This window comes from Lipotes vexillifer, unplaced genomic scaffold (genome assembly GCF_000442215.2).
Source record: "Lipotes vexillifer unplaced genomic scaffold, Lipotes_vexillifer_v1.1 scaffold426, whole genome shotgun sequence".
NCBI lineage: Eukaryota > Metazoa > Chordata > Mammalia > Artiodactyla > Lipotidae > Lipotes > Lipotes vexillifer.
Genome location: NW_006779491.1, coordinates 3,144,141 through 3,161,595, shown reverse-complemented (window position 1 = coordinate 3,161,595; position 17,455 = coordinate 3,144,141). Strand labels below are relative to the sequence as shown.

The 17,455-nt window shown below is 51.3% G+C and overlaps 1 protein-coding gene across 1 annotated transcript in view; it reads left to right on the top strand.

Moving 5' to 3' along the window:
• Positions 1-17,455, top strand: part of KATNIP (katanin interacting protein) — a 155,688-nt gene that overhangs the window by 134,429 nt on the left and 3,804 nt on the right. The window contains exons 18-23 of the mRNA XM_007452838.1: positions 3,698-3,875; positions 8,901-9,066; positions 12,348-12,505; positions 13,993-14,057; positions 15,372-15,482; positions 17,207-17,346. Coding sequence (XP_007452900.1) covers positions 3,698-3,875; positions 8,901-9,066; positions 12,348-12,505; positions 13,993-14,057; positions 15,372-15,482; positions 17,207-17,346 — 818 coding nt within the window. The remainder of the gene's footprint in view (positions 1-3,697; positions 3,876-8,900; positions 9,067-12,347; positions 12,506-13,992; positions 14,058-15,371; positions 15,483-17,206; positions 17,347-17,455) is intronic.

The window sequence follows — 17,455 nt, the reverse complement described above, 5'->3', positions numbered from 1 at the left end:
AAGGCAGAAGAACCTCCTGATCAAGGACCCTCTGCCCGTTTTGTGGCCTGTGATTTCCGAATCTCTCCTCTCTGAACCTTTGGCTTTTTCCTCATTGTATCCCAAATCCTAACCCTACTTTCCCAGCCTGTGCAAATGAAGCGAGCATCCCCCAGGGGGGATGCGTTGGTGTTGGTAAATACGGCCAATCCTATGAATGTTTTGAACTGGGATATATGACTTGCTAATTTGCAGATGACACTAATTTTGGAAGTTTTGCAAATATCAGCGGTGATGAATAGGAAAGGAGCTGAGAGAGTTGAAACATGGGAGAGAAATAACAAAATTAATTTCCATTTATATAAATACTAATTGATACACCAGAGGAAAATGAATATGGAACACAGATATTAGCTCAAAAAGGAGAGTAATCACTTTCAGAGCAGCCCTAGATTAGATGGCATCACAGTGCATCTTGCCAGGCAAACAAAGGGGTGGCAGGCTTGGAAGAGTCTGGGGTGCTGCCTCTTGTTTAGAGGGGGAGGTGGCATTTCTCCCTCACAGGGATCCCCCTGATCTAAATCCACTGCCTCCTCCACCTCCAGGCCTTCTCCATCTCAGGAATGGTACCCACAGCTACTCTGTCCCTTGGGTCAGAAACATTTTCTCTGTTTGTTAATTCCATACAGGCCATTGAGAGCCCTGTCAATGCTGTCTCCAAAACAGATCCTGAATCTGTCCACTTTGCCCCCATTTTCACCACTACCGCCTTTGTCCCGGCCACAGGTATCACAACAGCCTCTTCCCTGGCCTCCCTATGGAGTCCAACCCCAGTGCGCTTTCCAAGACACGGGTCCGATCATGTCACTTCTCGGCTTCCACATCTAAGCCTCCCTAGCTGCCCACTGCAGAGAAGAAAATCCAGACTTCATGACATGATCTAGCCTCCACCTAACCTTCTGATCTCATTTTCCTCCATCTTCTACGTCAGTCACTTGGTTCCAACCACAGATCAAATATGTTCCCATCCCAGGGCCTTTGCCCTTCCTGCCCTCTCAGCCTAGAATGTTCTTCCAGAAATGTTACAGAATGGCGGCCTCCTTCTTATCGCCCAGGTCTCAGCTCAAATGTCACCTCCTCAGAAAGGCCCTCCGTGACCATCCCTATTCCTGCTTAGTTAGTCCCTGTCTTATCTCTTTCATCTTTTTCATGGTATTCATCACTCTATGGAACTATCAGATTATTTTTCTGATGTGTGTTCATTGTCTGTCTTCACTGCAGTGCAAGTTCTTAGAGGGATTTTGCTATGTGTTTACCCCTAAATCTCCAGTGCCAAGAACAGGGCTTGGTACCCCAGTGGCAATATGTTTACCATTTACTGTGATTTTGGTGAAACTCAAATGATTGTATTTTGATTCATTTACCTACACGTATCTACTAAACACATACTCTTCAATCAATCATTAATTTTTTTAAAAAAAGCCTTAATTGACCATCTGTTTTCAGGCACTATTCTAGGCTCTGGAGATAACAACAGTGAACACAGCTAACAGAGCCCCTGCCCTCAGGGAGCTTCCATCTTAGTGGGAAAGACTGATGAAAACAAATAAGCAAATCAATGTAGAACATCTTGTCAGGTGACAAAAAATAAAGCAGAGGAAGGGTTTTGAGAGTGATGGGAGAGGGTGCTATTTGAGTTCAGGTGGCTGGCAGGGCCTCTCTGAGGAGATGACAATTAAACATAGACTCATCATGAGAAGGAATGCATCAGTTAGCTTCTGCTGTGAAACAAGCCAGCCCCAAATTTAGCAGCTTAATATAACCACCATTAATTGTGATTTATCATAATTCAGTGGCTTGGCTGGGCATTCCTTTGCATCTGAGCCAGGCTGGCCTCTGCTGGCCCTGCTCACGTGTCTAGTCAGCTGGCAGATGGGCTGGCAGCTGAATGACCTAAGATGTCTTCACCCACATGGCCTGCAATTGGGAGGCTAGCCTGGCTCCTTCACATGGCAAGACTCCAGATGTGGAAAGAGAGGCCAAACCCCTGTATACATGTGCTTTACAGCCTCTGCGAGCTTCGCTTTTGCTTCTGTCCCATTGAAGCAAATCACATGGCCCAGATTCAGGAAGTGAAGAAATAGACTCCACTTCTGGTTGGGAGAAGCAGCAAAATCACATTACAAAGAGGCAAGGACTTGGTGGGAGGAATTTGTGGCCATCTTGCAGGCTTCTGGTGCTGTGAGAAGCTATGATGTGCCCAGGACCACGCTGGCCACACATCTGTTTCATGTGCCCCCAAGATGCTCAGAGTTACCTTGGCACCGCGGAGGGCAGAGGGATCTGAGACCAAGTTACAAAATGTATGATGGAAACGACAGGGGCGTAGGAGAGGAAGCCACTCTCCAGGGAGGTCACGTGGCTTGGCCTCCCTTCCAGCCACAAGGGCATCTGCAACCTGCCTGAGCTGAAATGGGTGGAGCTACGTGAATCCAGGCTTCCTTCTTCCAGTGCTACGGTGCTGGCATTCTGTGAAAGTTGCAACAAGTGTGACTCTTTGGAACACAGCCACCCAGAAGAGTGTTAAAGTAGGGCCCCAGTTCTCCAAGGGTGGAAGAGTTCATGGGGCTTGGTCCTGGTCCTGCTGTAACGGGAGACCATTAAGGAAGGAAAAACTCCAGCCAGATATTGGATAGAGATTCATCGGCTTTGCACTTTCTGGGCAAATGAATGACTCGCCTGGGCAGTTTTGCCCAGAAGTTCACTCCTAAATGCTCCCTGATGGAGAAGGGGTGGAACAAGGGCAAAAGCATGGGAGTGTCACCAGGGGTCACTTCCTTTACCTTGAATCCTTTACCTTGAATCCTCATGACAGTGGCCAATTTGCATAAAATGTCCATTTCTGACGCTGAGGCTCACTGCTGCAGCCTCCTCTATTTAGTTACTTGTTTAATCATTCCACAAGTACTGAGCTCCTACTGTGTGGCAGGTACTTTGCCAAGCTCTGGGGGCACAATGAGCTAGCAAAACAGATGGGATTTCTGCCCTCAGGGCAGATGGGTATTTACCAAATGATCACAAGATCACACTGGTGACCAGAGCATGTAAGGAGAAGTTCACAGTAACATGGCAGGCTGTGAGTGGAGGCTTGATGTGGTCAAAGGAGTTGGGAGGGCTTCCCTGAGGAAGTAGCTGGGATCTGAAGGATGAGCACAAGTTAGCCTAGGCCATGTGAGTTCAGGAGGGAGAGAACAGCATGTGCAAAGGCCCTGTGGTGGGAGAGGGGAATGTGAATATGCGGGACTGAAAGACAGTCTGAGTGGAGCAAGGGATTTTGGGTGCAAGGTGAGGTTCAAGAAGTAGGCAGAAGCCAGATGACGAAGCCTGCTGGCCAAGAGCATGGGAAGCCACGCTAAGGTGTTAAGCATGGGGTGGGCAACGTGATGGATAAGTGGAGAAAAGACCCAGGGCTGTGTGCACGTTTAAACCACACCGGCGCACTCATCCTGCAGACATTTCCTAAGCATCAACTGACCCAGGTCCAAGGGCCACCGAGAGGAAAGGTGCAGAGCCCACCCTGAAGGCCCTTTCTTTGAAGTTTGGGCTTTTTCCAGTTGGTAGAATGCAGAGGCTGAAGATCACTCCTCTTCCTCTCTCCATCTTGGGTACCTCCTCTGGAACCTCTGATGTTCACGGGACACTTTTCTTCCTGCTGCAGGCCTCCAGCTGAATTTCACCGCCTCCTGGGGAGACCTGCATTACCTGGGGCTCACAGGCCTGGAAGTGGTGGGCAAGGACGGCCAGGCACTGCCCATCAACCTGCACCAGATCTCTGCCTACCCCAGAGACTTAAATGACCTCCCTGAGTACACCAGTGACTCCCGGACCCTGGACAAGTGAGTGTCTGCAAGAAGCGCAAGCAAGGCTCATGACAGCAGGGGTTCGGGGACCTGATCTGTATCGTAGGTTTCAGACTCAACCATCAAGCGGCATCTCCTATTCCACCTTCTCCCAGCCACCCTGTGAGGTCTGGGGTCTGCCCATTTTATACTCAAGGGAAACTGAGGCCCAGGAAAGGGCCACGCAACTGGAAGAGGTAGGCAGGATTGGAAGCCAGGCTCTCCTGCTTCCGGACCCAGGTGTGCTTTGTGTTTTCTTCACGGTGCTTAGCATGGGCCTCGCACATGGTGGCTGCTTGGTAAGCCTTTAGCTCAGTGTTTAGGCATGAGGGACCCCACCTCTCGGGGGCTGAAAGCTTTCCCCTCCCTGAGGTCAGAGGTGATGGCTGAGGAAGTCTCCACAGGTGTCTACAGCTGCACTTTCCTCTGCATTTGTCAGATTCATAAGCCCAGGTTGGGTCAAGTCTGTAAGAGAACACAAGCCTGAATATAGCACTGATCCGTGGGGCCCCAGAGCCTGCAGTCTGGCACTCGGCCCCCCTGAATCAGGACAGCTGTCAGGCTTAGGCCCTGCCTGGAGGTGCAAACAAGAAGAGTCTAGGGGAGTCAGAGGGATGAGAGTTCAAATCCTGTCTCTGCCTCTTACCAGCTAGTTTCTTAACCTCTCCAATAATAATAGTCATGATAATAATAATAATAACAGAAATTAGAACTGCCATTTTTTGAGCATTTATTAAATGCTAGACACTGGACCATGCTAAGCAGGTTGCAGGTTGCAGATATTCATTCATTTAAACCTCAAACAGCCCAAAGAGGCCCCCACTCTACAGATGAAGAAACTGAGGTACAGAGAGGTTAAAATTGTCACCCACACTAGTTGAGTGGCAGAGTCATGATTTGAACACGGGTCCATGGGAGACCAACACCCATACATTTAACCACTAAGTTATGCCTCAGTTTCCTTATCAGTAGGATGGGGACAATAATTCCCATGGCTGGAGGGCAGGAGGGGGATTGCCACATCACAGCTGAGCCCCGTCCCTGGCCCAGAGCGTGTGTGGGGTCCGTGGCAGACTCCTACCTGCTTTCCTCTAAGGTGCCCCTTAGCCGCAGCCCTCACAGCCTGCTGTCATTGCCTGCTCACGGGCCATCTTGGCGAGTCACACCCCTGCACACTGTGGTCCCCGCTGCCGATTGTAAAGGTGATCAGCTCACGGCTGGCCCTGCTTGTGCATCCACACCCACCCTCTACACAGATTGTGTTGCAGCAAATCCCAGGTCTGACAGTATTTCATCTCTACATATTTCAGTATGTAGCTCTAAACAATAAGGACTTAAACATAATCTGAGTACCATTATTCCAGCTAAATAATTAGCAGTCATTTCTTAAGTTACTAGCTATCCAGCATGTTTCTATTTCCCTGACCATCTTTTTCCCCCTTTTATAACAGTTTGTTCCTTGAATTGACATCCAGGTAAGGCCCATACATTGTGATTGGTTGTTATGCCTCGTTTTAAAAAAAATTGGGGGGAATTCCCTGGCAGTCCAGTGGTTAGGACTCCACAATTCCACTGCAGAGGGCCCGGGTTTGATCCCTGGTCGGGGAACTGGGATCCCACAAACCGAGTGGCACGGCCAAAAAATAATTTTTTTTTTAATTTTAAAATTTTATTTATTTATTTTTAAATTTTTATTGACATATAGTTGATTTACAATGTTGTGTTAGTTTAGCAGCAAAGTGATCCAGATATATATATCTATATATTCATATTCCTTTTTAAGATTCTTTTCCATTACAAGTTATTACAAAATATTGAGTAGAGTCCCCTGTGCTACACAGTGGGTCCTTGTTGGTTGTCTATTTTATATATAGTAGTGTGTATATTTTAATCCCAAACTCATAATTTATCCCTCCCCCGCCTTTTTTCACTTTGGTAACCATAAGTTTGTTTTCTATGTTTGTTTTCTATGACTGTGAGTCTATTTCTGTTTTGTAAGTAAGTTCCTTTGTAGGTTGATATGTCTCTTAAGCCTATCATAATCTCTAGGTTCCCTTCCATCTTTCTTCTTTTTTTCCTTATAAATTATCTGTTGAAGAAACCAGGGTTTTCGCCCTGTTGAGTCTGGATTTTACTGGCTGCATCGCTATGGTATCGTCTAGCCTGTTCTTCAGGTCCCTGCATTTCTTGTAAATTGTTCACCAGATCTAGAGGTCTGATCAGATTGAGGTTTGACCATTAGGGCAAGACATAACCATCAGGGCGTGGATGTCACTGTGTATTCCCTTCAGGACTCATGGAATATCTGGTTGCCAGGCTTTCTGTGATGTTGGCAGCCAATACTTAGTGGTTAGATCTGTTCCTCTATTGGGGGTTGTGAAACAGTGATACACTGATCCTATCACTCTTTTTTTGTCAATAAAGGGAAAATTTCCCTCAATTATTTGGTTACTTTGAGGTCCAATTCAAACAGGAAAGACAACCTAAATGTTTGATTCTTTCCCTTTATTTTTCAGTTTTCAAAAGAGCAAATTGTTTCTCTAGCACCCTTTAAAACATTTGTTTGCTTTTGACTACCATAAACTCATGGATTTAAACCTACTGTGTTTGAAGGGTTTCAATCTATTATGGTTTTTATCCTATCGATGCTCAAACTGATCCCTCTTTGGACATTGGGACCTCCCAAATCCTTTTGTAAAATAGTAGTCTCTGATAGCTGCCTTGCTTTCTGATGTGACAAGGTAGTCCAGGTTCCTCTCTTATGTGTATTGTCCCAGGCATGGAATCAGCTATTTTTCCAAGAAGCCCAGGTTCCTTCTAGTGGGAAATGGCGTTTAGAGACCATAATCTAGCCACTAGGGATGCTCGTTGCTACTGGGTCAATCCTTGTTTCTAGGCTTTTTTTGTGGACAGAGCTAGGAAGTATAATTTAGATATTCTTGAGGGTATCTGTAGGGACCTCCCTTCACTGTCAGCTATAAACGCTTCATCGGTTCTCGCCACTCTCAGAATTGGGCAGTAGTTTTGCTTTGGAGGTGGCACCATATCTAGGACAGAGAGGTAATTGCTTTTGGAAGGAAATAGAAGGTTCTCTAGCTTTAGACCTCAGTCAGCTTAATTCCACAAACACCCCAGGGTTAAATTGCTGCATTTCCTCAGTTCTAAGATGCCAGCAATTGTAAGACACACCATCCATCAATTTAATAATAGCCTTTTAGAGAAAAAAAGAAACATTACCTCCTTGGATGAACACTTCGATTGTAAGACTTATTCCAAGTCCAAAACTTCAAAATGTAAGAGGAAAAACATAAAGTTTATTTTAAAATCTAGGAAACGTGGGGCCTTCCCTGGCAGTCCAGTGATTAAGAATCCATGCTCCCTATGCAGGGGGCATGGATTCAATCCCTGGTCTGGAAACTAAGATCCCACATGCTGCACCACCAAAATAAATAAATAGAATGTTTAAAAAAAAATAAATCCAGGAAATGTGGCAGCAGCCTGTGTCCCTCCCAGGGCAGCAGCTTCAAGGTCACCAGGAAAATGGGAGGGTGAGGGGAAGGGGTCGCCCAAAAGGCTGAGAGTTGGGCCCCTATCTCCAGGGCCAGGTCTCTCAGTGGTAGTGAGATCAGGCCTGGGTTCTGGGCTGGGGTGTGCTGGGAAGAGTTGGGAAGGATGAGACAGGATGTCCCAAGCAGGAGAACCAGAAACTGGCCAGGATGGGACTGCAGTGTGGTGACAAGCTCTTTTAGAACATGAGGGTGCTGGGGGCTCCCTCCCAGCGGTGGCAGGCTGCCCTGGGATATCCAGGCTGGGTGACTACAGGCCAGACCATCTCCCCCCAGGAGGCACCTGCCCCTTCTTGTACTTGTCCCACGCCAGGAGCTGCCAAGTTACCCCTGGTGCTTTAGTATCTTTCTCCCCCAGCACAAGAAAGAAGGAATAGGGCTTCCCTGGTGGCGCAGTGGTTGAGAGTCTGCCTGCCAATGCAGGGGACGCAGGTTTGTGCCCCGGTCTGAGAAGATCCCACGTGCCGCGGAGCGGCTGGGCCCGTGAGCCATAGCCGCTGAGCCTGCGCATCCGGAGCCTGTGCTCCACAACGGGAGAGGCCACAACAGTGAGAGGCCCACATACCGCCAAAAAAAAAAGAAAGCAAGCAAGAAAGAAAGAAGGAATAGAATTCTTTCAAAATGTACCATGGAGTCAATACATCACTTTACAGAAATTTGGGGAAATAGAACGCATCGCATCCGGAGCCTGTGCTCCACAACGGGAGAGGCCACAACAGTGAGAGGCCCACATACCGCCAAAAAAAAAAGAAAGCAAGCAAGAAAGAAAGAAGGAATAGAATTCTTTCAAAATGTACCATGGAGTCAATACATCACTTTACAGAAATTTGGGGAAATAGAAATAGTCACCCCCCATCCCCTCTGACAGAAATATATCTTTCACTTTTGCGTAATCTCCCCTGGTCCTTGTCCTCATTTTACAGCATTAAAATCAGTGCCCCCGCCTTTCCCCATTACTGCATCATCCTTGTGATTATCATTTTAACTACCGTACAGATTTACTGAACTTTTCCCTATTTTGAGACCTTTTAGGGTTTGCTTGTTTGTTGCTAATGTAAGTAGTATCTTGGTGCAGGTAGCTTTTTGACATGTTGAATAAATTTTTCTTAGGGGGAATAAATTCTAGAAATGGGATCGCTGGGTTAAAGGGTCCTAAAAAATAGCACACACCCGCATCCCCGTTTTAAAACCCTTGATGATTGCTTCACTGTACCTTTAACAGCACAGACTGTTATTTTTCCCCTTGTTTTCCTATTTTGTCTAACTTCACAGATGAGAGATGGCTCCTCACTGTTGCTTTAATTAGTCTCACCTGCCGGTAATGAGCCGGATCCAGCCAGGCTCCTGCCAGGCAGGGGCTGCCATGGGGAGGGGAGTGGGTGTAGGCCCTACACTGTGAGTTCTCCCAGCAGACCGGGCTGCCCCCATCTCTCCGTTCCTTCCCCGCTGAGTGCAGGTTAATCGATGGAGCCAACATCACGATGGAGGATGAGCATATGTGGCTGATTCCCTTCTTGCCGGGGCTGGACCACGTGGTCACGATCCACTTCGACAGAGCCGAAAGCATCGCAGGCCTGCGCTTCTGGAACTACAATAAATCTCCCGAGGACACCGATCGAGGGGTAAGCCGGGCAACGGCAGCCGCGCTCAGTCCACTGTCAGGGAAACAGCACCTTGATGAATGGCTGGCGTGGCTGCAGAGAGGAGCATAAATCCTCCAGAACTTTCCAAATGAAGCTGGGGGAGGTTACAGCCAGGGAGAGAGAGCTGCTGCTGTTTCCTTCTGCAAACAGCAAACGCAGGCTAAAGGGCCCGGGGCTGACTCGGAGAACTGCAGCACCTTGTCTCTTCTGGGGGTTCAGGGTCCTCAGCAGGCCCAGCCCGCAACTCACAGTGGTCGGCTGCAGCCCTGCTGTTCACTGAGTGCTTTGGCGGCCAGGCCCGGGCTGAGGGCTTCTCACGCCTTTGTCATTTCATTGGACCCGCGTCCCAGCCTCTGGGAGGCAGGTGTTATTACCCCCATCTTTCAGGGTATTGAAAACTGAGGTTCAGAGAGGTCCAGTCACTCGTCTCAGGTCACACAGCTAGAGGTCCAGTCAACGTCTGCTGAGCTTGGAGCCTACACTCTTTTCTTCTCCTTCTGGGTGTGAAAAAGCAGGGGCCTCTGTTGACATGTGGAAAAGAGCATCAGAAGTGCCCCCTTGGGGCTTCCCTGGTGGCGCAGTGGTTGAGAGTCCACCTGCCGATGCAGGGGACGCGGGTTCGTGCCCCGGTCCGGGAAGATCCCACATGCCGCGGAGCGGCTGGGCCCGTGAGCCATGGCGCTGGGCCTGTACATCCGGAGCCTGTGCTCCGCAACGGGAGAGGCCGCAACAGTGAGAGGCCCGCGTACCGCAAAAAAAAAGAAGCGCTCCCTTTCATGGGCTTTTCTGACCATGAACCATGAGACATTTGTCCCCTCCCGCTACATGGAAGTGATGATGACAAGGTCACCTAAATGATAGCAATGCAGTTAGGGCCCTAAATGCACAAGGCTCTGCGTCTGAATCCCCCTCTCTGACCCTTACCAGCTGTGTGACCTTTGGCACGTGGCCCGCCTTCCCTGGACCTCAGTTTCCTCATCTGTAAAAGGAGGAGGAGGATACCTGCCTATGGCCCACGGAAGTTGACAAAGCCAGGACCCGGCCTGTGAGGATGCTGTGAGCCCAGGTCTGGGTCCTCAATACGTCCAGGGACTTAAGACTGTGGTGGTTTATCACAGCGGAGTGAGCAGCCCCCAGCCCCCCAGCGCTTGCCTTCAGGAGCATTGGCTCCCCTGAGTGTGCAGTTTACAAACCCTGCCCAGGCCGCCCTGGTGTCTTTGTAAGCGTGCTCTTGGGTCGAGCGCGAATAAAATGTCAGCTATATTGGCGTTCAAGAAACATTCTTTTGCCTCAACTCGTGCCTCTGGGCCTTTCCCTTCCCTTGAGTGAATCCCTCTTTCCAGTTGAGCTTCCACGACCTGGATTTACCGCCTGGAAACGTTGGGCCCAGAGGCCCTGCTTCCCAGGTCTGGCCCCCACCAGACTTGGTGCCAGTGATGAATGGCCACCATGGGAGCGGGGATGAGCGCCATCTGAGAGGGCGACCCCAGGGCGCAGAGTAATGGGAACTCTGGCCCCTCCCTCCCCAGGGAAGTGCATCAGATGCCTATCCCACAAGGCACCACTGGGCACGCTGGCTCTGAGCCCCTGGCATGAGGTTAGAGCCAGGCCTGGCACTCCAGGAGGTGAGCTTCACACCCCTCCAGTGTGTCCTTGGGCAAATTGCTTAGCCTCTCGGAACTCTAGTTTCCCTAGCCATAAGAGGGAGGTGATAATAAAAGCCCCTTCTGAGGCAATGAGCCAGGGTCTGGGGAAGTCAGAGATGCTCCCAGGAGGTGGTGGTGGCCCTAGAAGAGGGACAGGGACTTCCTGGACCTCTGCTCTGCTCTGTTGCCAGCTTCACTTCAGGTGGCTTTCTCCTCCAGGCCAACCCTGGCAGCTCCGGGCTTGCGTCCTGCATGCTCCAGTCTAGCAGAGTAAAGCCAGCAAAACCCCAGGAGTCACGTCGCTCTTGCATCCACATGGCCAGTGGGTGACAGTTCTCTGTTTGGCCAGGCCTGAGTCACAGGCCCAGCCCTGGGGCCCAGGCAGGAATTAGGCTTGAGGAAAGCAGAGTGGAGGTGTAGTGACAGCTTTGGGGTCGCCATTTCCAGCCCCTGTACACCTTTTAGGTTTATGCACCCTGTGACTGACTGACTGACTGAGTTACGGGGGCTGCCTAAATGCTGGAGGGTGAAGAGCCCCAGGGTACATTGTTATCCATGAGACCCAGGACAGGGCCCCTTTCTTTCCTCACGGAGAAGCCCTCTGTGTCTTCCGGGCTGAAGCACCACCAGTTTGGTCAGCAGCTGGCTGGGCTGCTAACCGTGAAGGTGGAGTGAGGTGCCAAGGAGCCCTGAATCCAAAATGTGGAGTCAGAGAGGGTACTGGCTTAGCCCCCCTCTCTGCTCCCCTACCACCGTCCTTCCCCAGGGGGACAGAGCTGAGCCACCTCAGATCCTGCCATTAGGCTTTGACACTTACTGGCAGATCCTGGCCATCCGGCTGGCAAAATCTGGCCTATAACAGGGGACCATGGTGGCCCAGATCCAGTCAATTCAGCAAGCTCCTACTGTGTGCCATGCCCAGAGGCGGATGTAGAGATAATCCAGCTGGGGTCTGTGCCATCAGGGGAGACCCCGAAACCATGGACGACACAGCTAGGGAATACATGCCCTTAAAAGGACAAGCCAAGGGCTGTGAGAAGGAATATCAGGAAGGGGCCCATTTCTGTCGCAGGGGCAGGTGCTAGGAGAGGAGGTGAGGTATGAGCCAGGGTTTGGAGAAGGATCAGTCCAGGCTAACACTGGTGCAGTGCGTATTTTGTGCAAGGCACTGTTCTGTTCTGGAGACTTTATATAAGTCAGCTCCTCGTTGAGCCCATTTAACAGATGAGGAAATTGAGGCAGGGAGGTCAAGTAACTTGCACAACTACTCATGGTGGATCTCAGAGCAGCTGAGTCCACGCCCTTGACCACCATGTCATACCTCCTCAGGCCACTGCAGCTGAGTAGACCGGGGAAGGTCTGTACGTGTCCACTGTGGCTGGGGCCTCACCTGCCTGCTCCCCTGCTATACGTCCAGCGCCCAGCACAGAGTAGGGATGGCACTGGAAAGGGGACCCCGGCCAAGTGGTTCTGGCCTGGGAGAAGGGCCTGGGGGCTCTGTGAAGGCCCCCAGTCATACATGCCAGCTGCCAGCAGCACCAGCCACGTCAGCGCTCACCACCCTCCTCACACTGGCTCCTGTTCTTCAGACTTGTTATTTCTGTTGTTTGCTAGGCTAAAATCGTCCACGTCTCCCTGGATGGCCTGTGCGTCTCCCCTCCTGAGGGCTTCCTCATCCGGAAGGGGCCGGGCAACTGCCACTTCGATTTTGCTCAAGAAATCCTCTTTGTGGACTACCTGCAACCCTGCCCGCTGCCCCCACCAGCCCAGAGGTGAGGGGAGCGGCAACATGAATGGTCCCTCCCGGCCCAAGGGCGCTGGCTTTGCATCGTGCTCTGAAATGTGTACCTAAAGGGTTTTGAAATGATGATCAAACACATTGCTTTTCAACTTGGCTGTTTTCTAAAGCTTAGCCAAGCCTCTCCGGAAGCCTGGGGGATGTACCCACCTTGTCTGGGGATGTTTGGGTCTCTCACAGTCTGGAGTGCTTGAGATTTTAAATGCTTCGTTGTGCTTCCTGCTGGGAAGAGAGGCTCAAGCCTGCCTAGATTCCAGAAATGCCTGCTGGCCAATTCGGGGAAGGGCCTTCCTCCTCTTGTTTCTGTATTCCTGATTTAGAAAGATTCAAAGAGAAAAATAGAGCCTAACATTTCATGGATTCACTGGGATTGCTTGGGCCGTCTCAGCTGCATTAAGTTCATAACAATCTGTAAATGCCACGTTAAGTTTATTCATTTAACCCCCCTGATGTCCAAGTACCAGAGGCCAAGCTCTCAAAACAAAATGAGTTTCCCTCCACTGTAGCTGGGATCACTCCTTGGGCCAGATACTGGGAATAGTCACTTAATTATAACACTGCCCTTGAAACTGAAGAAAACCAGGCCAGGGCTGGAGGGCACTGGCCGTGGACCAGGGAGAGAGTCTGGAGGAGGAGAGAGGCTCCCTCCCGTGTACCTGCTGTGAGCCAGATGCTTTGTAGTCATCCTTCAGGGAATCCTTCCAACCACCCTTTGAAGCAGGGATTGTTAGGCCCATTTCACAGATGTGGGAACTGAGGCCCAGGCGAGTGAAGCCTCTTGCTCAAGGTCATGAAGCAAAGACTTCAGGGCTCTCCCCACCTCCCTGCCTCCTCTCCCTGCCTGCCTCCCATCCCACCCCACACTTCAGCCCGTCTGGCTGCTTTCTGGGACAAACATCAACTGTCCAGCCCCGTCCCACCTCAGGGCCTTAGTTCTGGGTGCTCTTCGGCTTGGAAGGCTCGGCTCTGACTCTTCCCATGGCTGCCTCCTCCTTAGCTCAGACATCACTTCCCTGATTACTGCCTGGGGTAGCCTGCCCCCTCCCAGCACTCTACCCCATTGGCCCATCGTGGGTCTCACTCAGCTCTCAGAACAGTGTGGACTTACCTTGTTCATGAAGGGGCTAAAGTTGGGTGGGGTGATTAAGAGTGTGGACCCTGGAACCAGACAACCTCAGGTCACATCCCACTTCTGCCACCTCCCAGCTGTGTGACCTTGAGCAAGTGACTTCTCTTCCCTGTGCTCCAGTTTCCTCACCCACAACAGGGATGTGAGAGTACCCACCTCCCAGGGTCGTTCTGTGGAATGCGAGTCAAACCCAAGGTGACGAGCCTCCCCCAGTAGATGGGAACTCCAGAAGCTTGTCTGTCCTTCCCCCACTGCCTCCCCGGGGGATAGCTGACCAGCGACTCGGGCCACTGCAATCCTCTGCTTCCCGGTGCTGTTTTGTGTTTTTTCAGACTGGACACAAAGAGCCTGGAGCGGGCGAGCATGGACTATGAGGCGCCTCTGATGCCCTGTGGCTGTATCCTCCTCCACCGGCCTCACATCCCGGGCCCTGGGTCTATGCCCAGAACCCAGGGAGAGGGCGAGGCCCTTGTGGCCTCCTCGAGGGCCCTGACGTGGGGTCTGGGCCTCAGCTGCTGCCCTGGGTTTCAGCCAGGCCACAGCCAAGGCAGCTGGAGCCCATGCAGGGAAACTAAGGGGAGGATGGGAGAGCTCCCGGGTCCCTGGGGACACTGGGTGCTGCTGGGACCGAGGAGTTCCAGGCCCCGCCCCCCTGGTGGGCTGAGGTTCAAGAGGCAGCACCAAGGACTGTAGCTGGGAGGGGCCGGAGAAGCTGGAACTGACCCGGGGACTGGGCTGGGGTCTCTCCTTGGAACCAGGCAGGGAGGAAGTGAAGAGAGAAGGAATCATAGCTCAAATGTGCTGGACCCTTTCTGCCGCCCGGCACTGTTTGCAGTAGGTCGCCTGTATGAACCTCATGTGTTAGCCCCGTGAGGTGGGTACTGCATCCCCATTTCACAGCTGAGAAAACTGAGGCGCAGAGAGGTTAACTAACTTGCCAGGCCACCTAGCCGGGAAGGGGTAGGACCGGGTTAGTGAACACGGACAGCCTGACTCTCTCACTAGCCTGTTCTCCCTCCAGCTTTATCGCCTGGGGACCACCCTACCACTTCTCAGGCTTCCCGGCCTGCCTGCTCCTGGGGATGCTGGGAGCCAGTGGGGGACAGAGCTGAGGAAGGGCTAGATGCCTGGTTGTCTGTGTGAGGCGCAGTCAGCAATGCGGGAGTGGGGGGGCGGTCACCCTGCCAGGGCCCATCCCCCCAATGCTGTGATGCTCCCGCATCACCCCTCCCTGTTCACGCCCTGCACACTTGAAACGGGTGGAGCAGGGAACAGGCACTCTGTTCGTGTCATTTTACAACCATGGAAACTGAGGCAGGAGGTAGTTTGAGGCCTGGTCACTGTTCAGCTCTAAATACTGAGTTTGTGACAGATGCGTCCCCCCTGCCAGCTCCCTGGAGCACACCCTCCCTGCCTGTCCTTCTACCTCCTGGGGCCTGGAGAAAGCTTTTGAATTCTTAAAACACACATACACACATTCATATGCAGTTTAAATTAAAGAAAATTTCGTGCCACATACATTGTGATTGACTTCAGTCTCAAAGGAAAAAGAAATCATTTTTTTCTCTCGTTCATCTCTATAAACATTTTATATATATATATATATATATATATATATATATATATACATACATGTCCCTTTTATCTTTGTAATTGTTTTCCTCTGTTCTCCAGAAAATTAAGCCTGTTTTTCCTTAATAACATGTTGCAGTCATTTTCCAGTTTCAGCTCCTGACCAGCTGGGGTGACCCCTATTACATCGGTCTTACCGGCCTGGAGCTGTATGACGAACAGGGAGAAAAAATCCCTCTGTCGGAAAACAGTATCCTTTCTAGGCAGAAGGGGGGCTCCACCCAGACTGCAGGGAGCATGGGAGGGTCGGGGGAAGAAGCAGAATCCTCGAATGTAGAGAGAAATGTCCCTGTAGGAACCAGACCTGGAAATTAAAAATGCCACTGGGCTCTACTTACAGTCAGATGTGACCCTTGCAAAGCAGAGAGAAGCTTCCAGGCACACCTGCCAAGACATCCATAAAACAAAGAGTCCTGTGGTTCGGGAATTTGGGAGAGGCTACCAACTGCAGCCCCCTCTCGGAGAACCACAGACACTTTGGGGTTGTAAAGGCTCTGACAGGACCTGTAGGGAGAAACCTGCTCTACTGTGTTCAACCCAGTGTGTCCTGAATTTATTGACCGTGGAGCCCTTTGCTCACAGAATACCGACACCAGAATTAGCAAACTCTTAGCCCAGTGAGTTTTTAAATGTTTGAGTTAGTCGCTAATACTTTTTAAAAATCAGGAGGTTTCAGATGACAACCCAGTCTTCAGCTTCTCTTGAGAAGTTGGCAGTGCGAGGCCACAGTCCTGCATAGTGACGATGGCTGGACCTGAGTGTCTGCTGCCCTTTCTCCCCAAGCGCATTCACCTGGTTGATCCCAGTCCTCTACCTCCAGTTACCTCCCAGGCCCCAGAAACATAGTGTTAATATTCACCAAGGGCTCAGTCGGTGCCAGGGCTTGTCCCATGTACCTCACTTGCCCTCACAACAATCTTGTGAAGTGAGGCACAGAGAGGTTGAGTAACTTACCCAAGGTCACACAGCCAGTGAGCTGGGAGTCTGGCTCCAAAGACCATGCTCTTGACCACTGTGCTGTCCTGCTTCCCTTTGATACAACCTGCCTGACCCCTCTGGGCTCTTGATCTGTGATCCCTGATGCACCAGTTAGGGAACTACCAGAGCAGGTCAAACCCGAAAGCCTCCCTTGCATCTCTTTGGGGTCCCTGGGTTCTGATTGCGTCCTTTTCTGCTTTGCCCTGGTGGCACCATGCTCCTCACCTGGGATAAGTGATTCTTCGTGGTTTTGATCGTTATTAGTGATTCCTTAGATGTATAAGTCTTCATCAGTTCTGGGACATAGAGATGTTTATTCCCATTTTACAGATGAGGAAACAAGCCCAGAGATAGCCCATGACTTGCCCAATATCTCACAGGTCAGGATGGCAGAGTCAGAGCTGGGACCATGTCCTCTCCATCCACATTAATGCCCATCCGTTGAGTAGCAGTAGCTGAGTCAGGCTCCGCCCCCCACATCCTTCCAGTCTCTGGGTGGTCACATGCCAAGGCAGAATCCAGCCATGACCCCGTCCATCCCCTCGCAAAGGAAAACCTCAGAGTCTGCCCTCCACTCTCCAAAGAGACAGCAACAGTTTTTATTCCTGCCTCCAGCACTTCCATGAAACCCGTCTTTTTCAGCCTGCACTCTGCCTGCTTTCCTCCCCTTTCCTTGATACTGGCCACGCCTCCACTCTCACCCCGACTCCCCTCAGCCTCCTTGCTTTCATTTTCCCCAGAACATGTCTAATTTGGCTGTCACTCCTCTGGCTGCCCGGAGCAGCAGATGGCGGCTCTGCCCGCCAGGCGCGCCCGCCCTGGCATCCCCTGAGCCGTGCCGTCAGCGTGATGGAGGCTGGAGGCCGCAAGAGTGGCCCACGGTGCACGGTGCCGAGCACTCTTCTTTGGGTTATGAGAGCTTAGAGGCGTCTACAGATATCGCCGCCTTCCCCGACAGCGTCAACTCTCTGGAGGGCGTATGTGGGGATGTCCGGACCCCCGACAAGCTCATCGACCAAGTGAACGACACCAGTGACGGCAGACACATGTGGCTGGCTCCCATCCTGCCCGGCCTGGTGGGTTCCAGAGGCTCTCAGCCCTCTCAGCCCTGGGGTGGATGCGGGGGGGGGGCGGCTTTCTGTCCCTGGTCTCCGTGACACATCTTTCTTCCAGGCCCGGTTAACC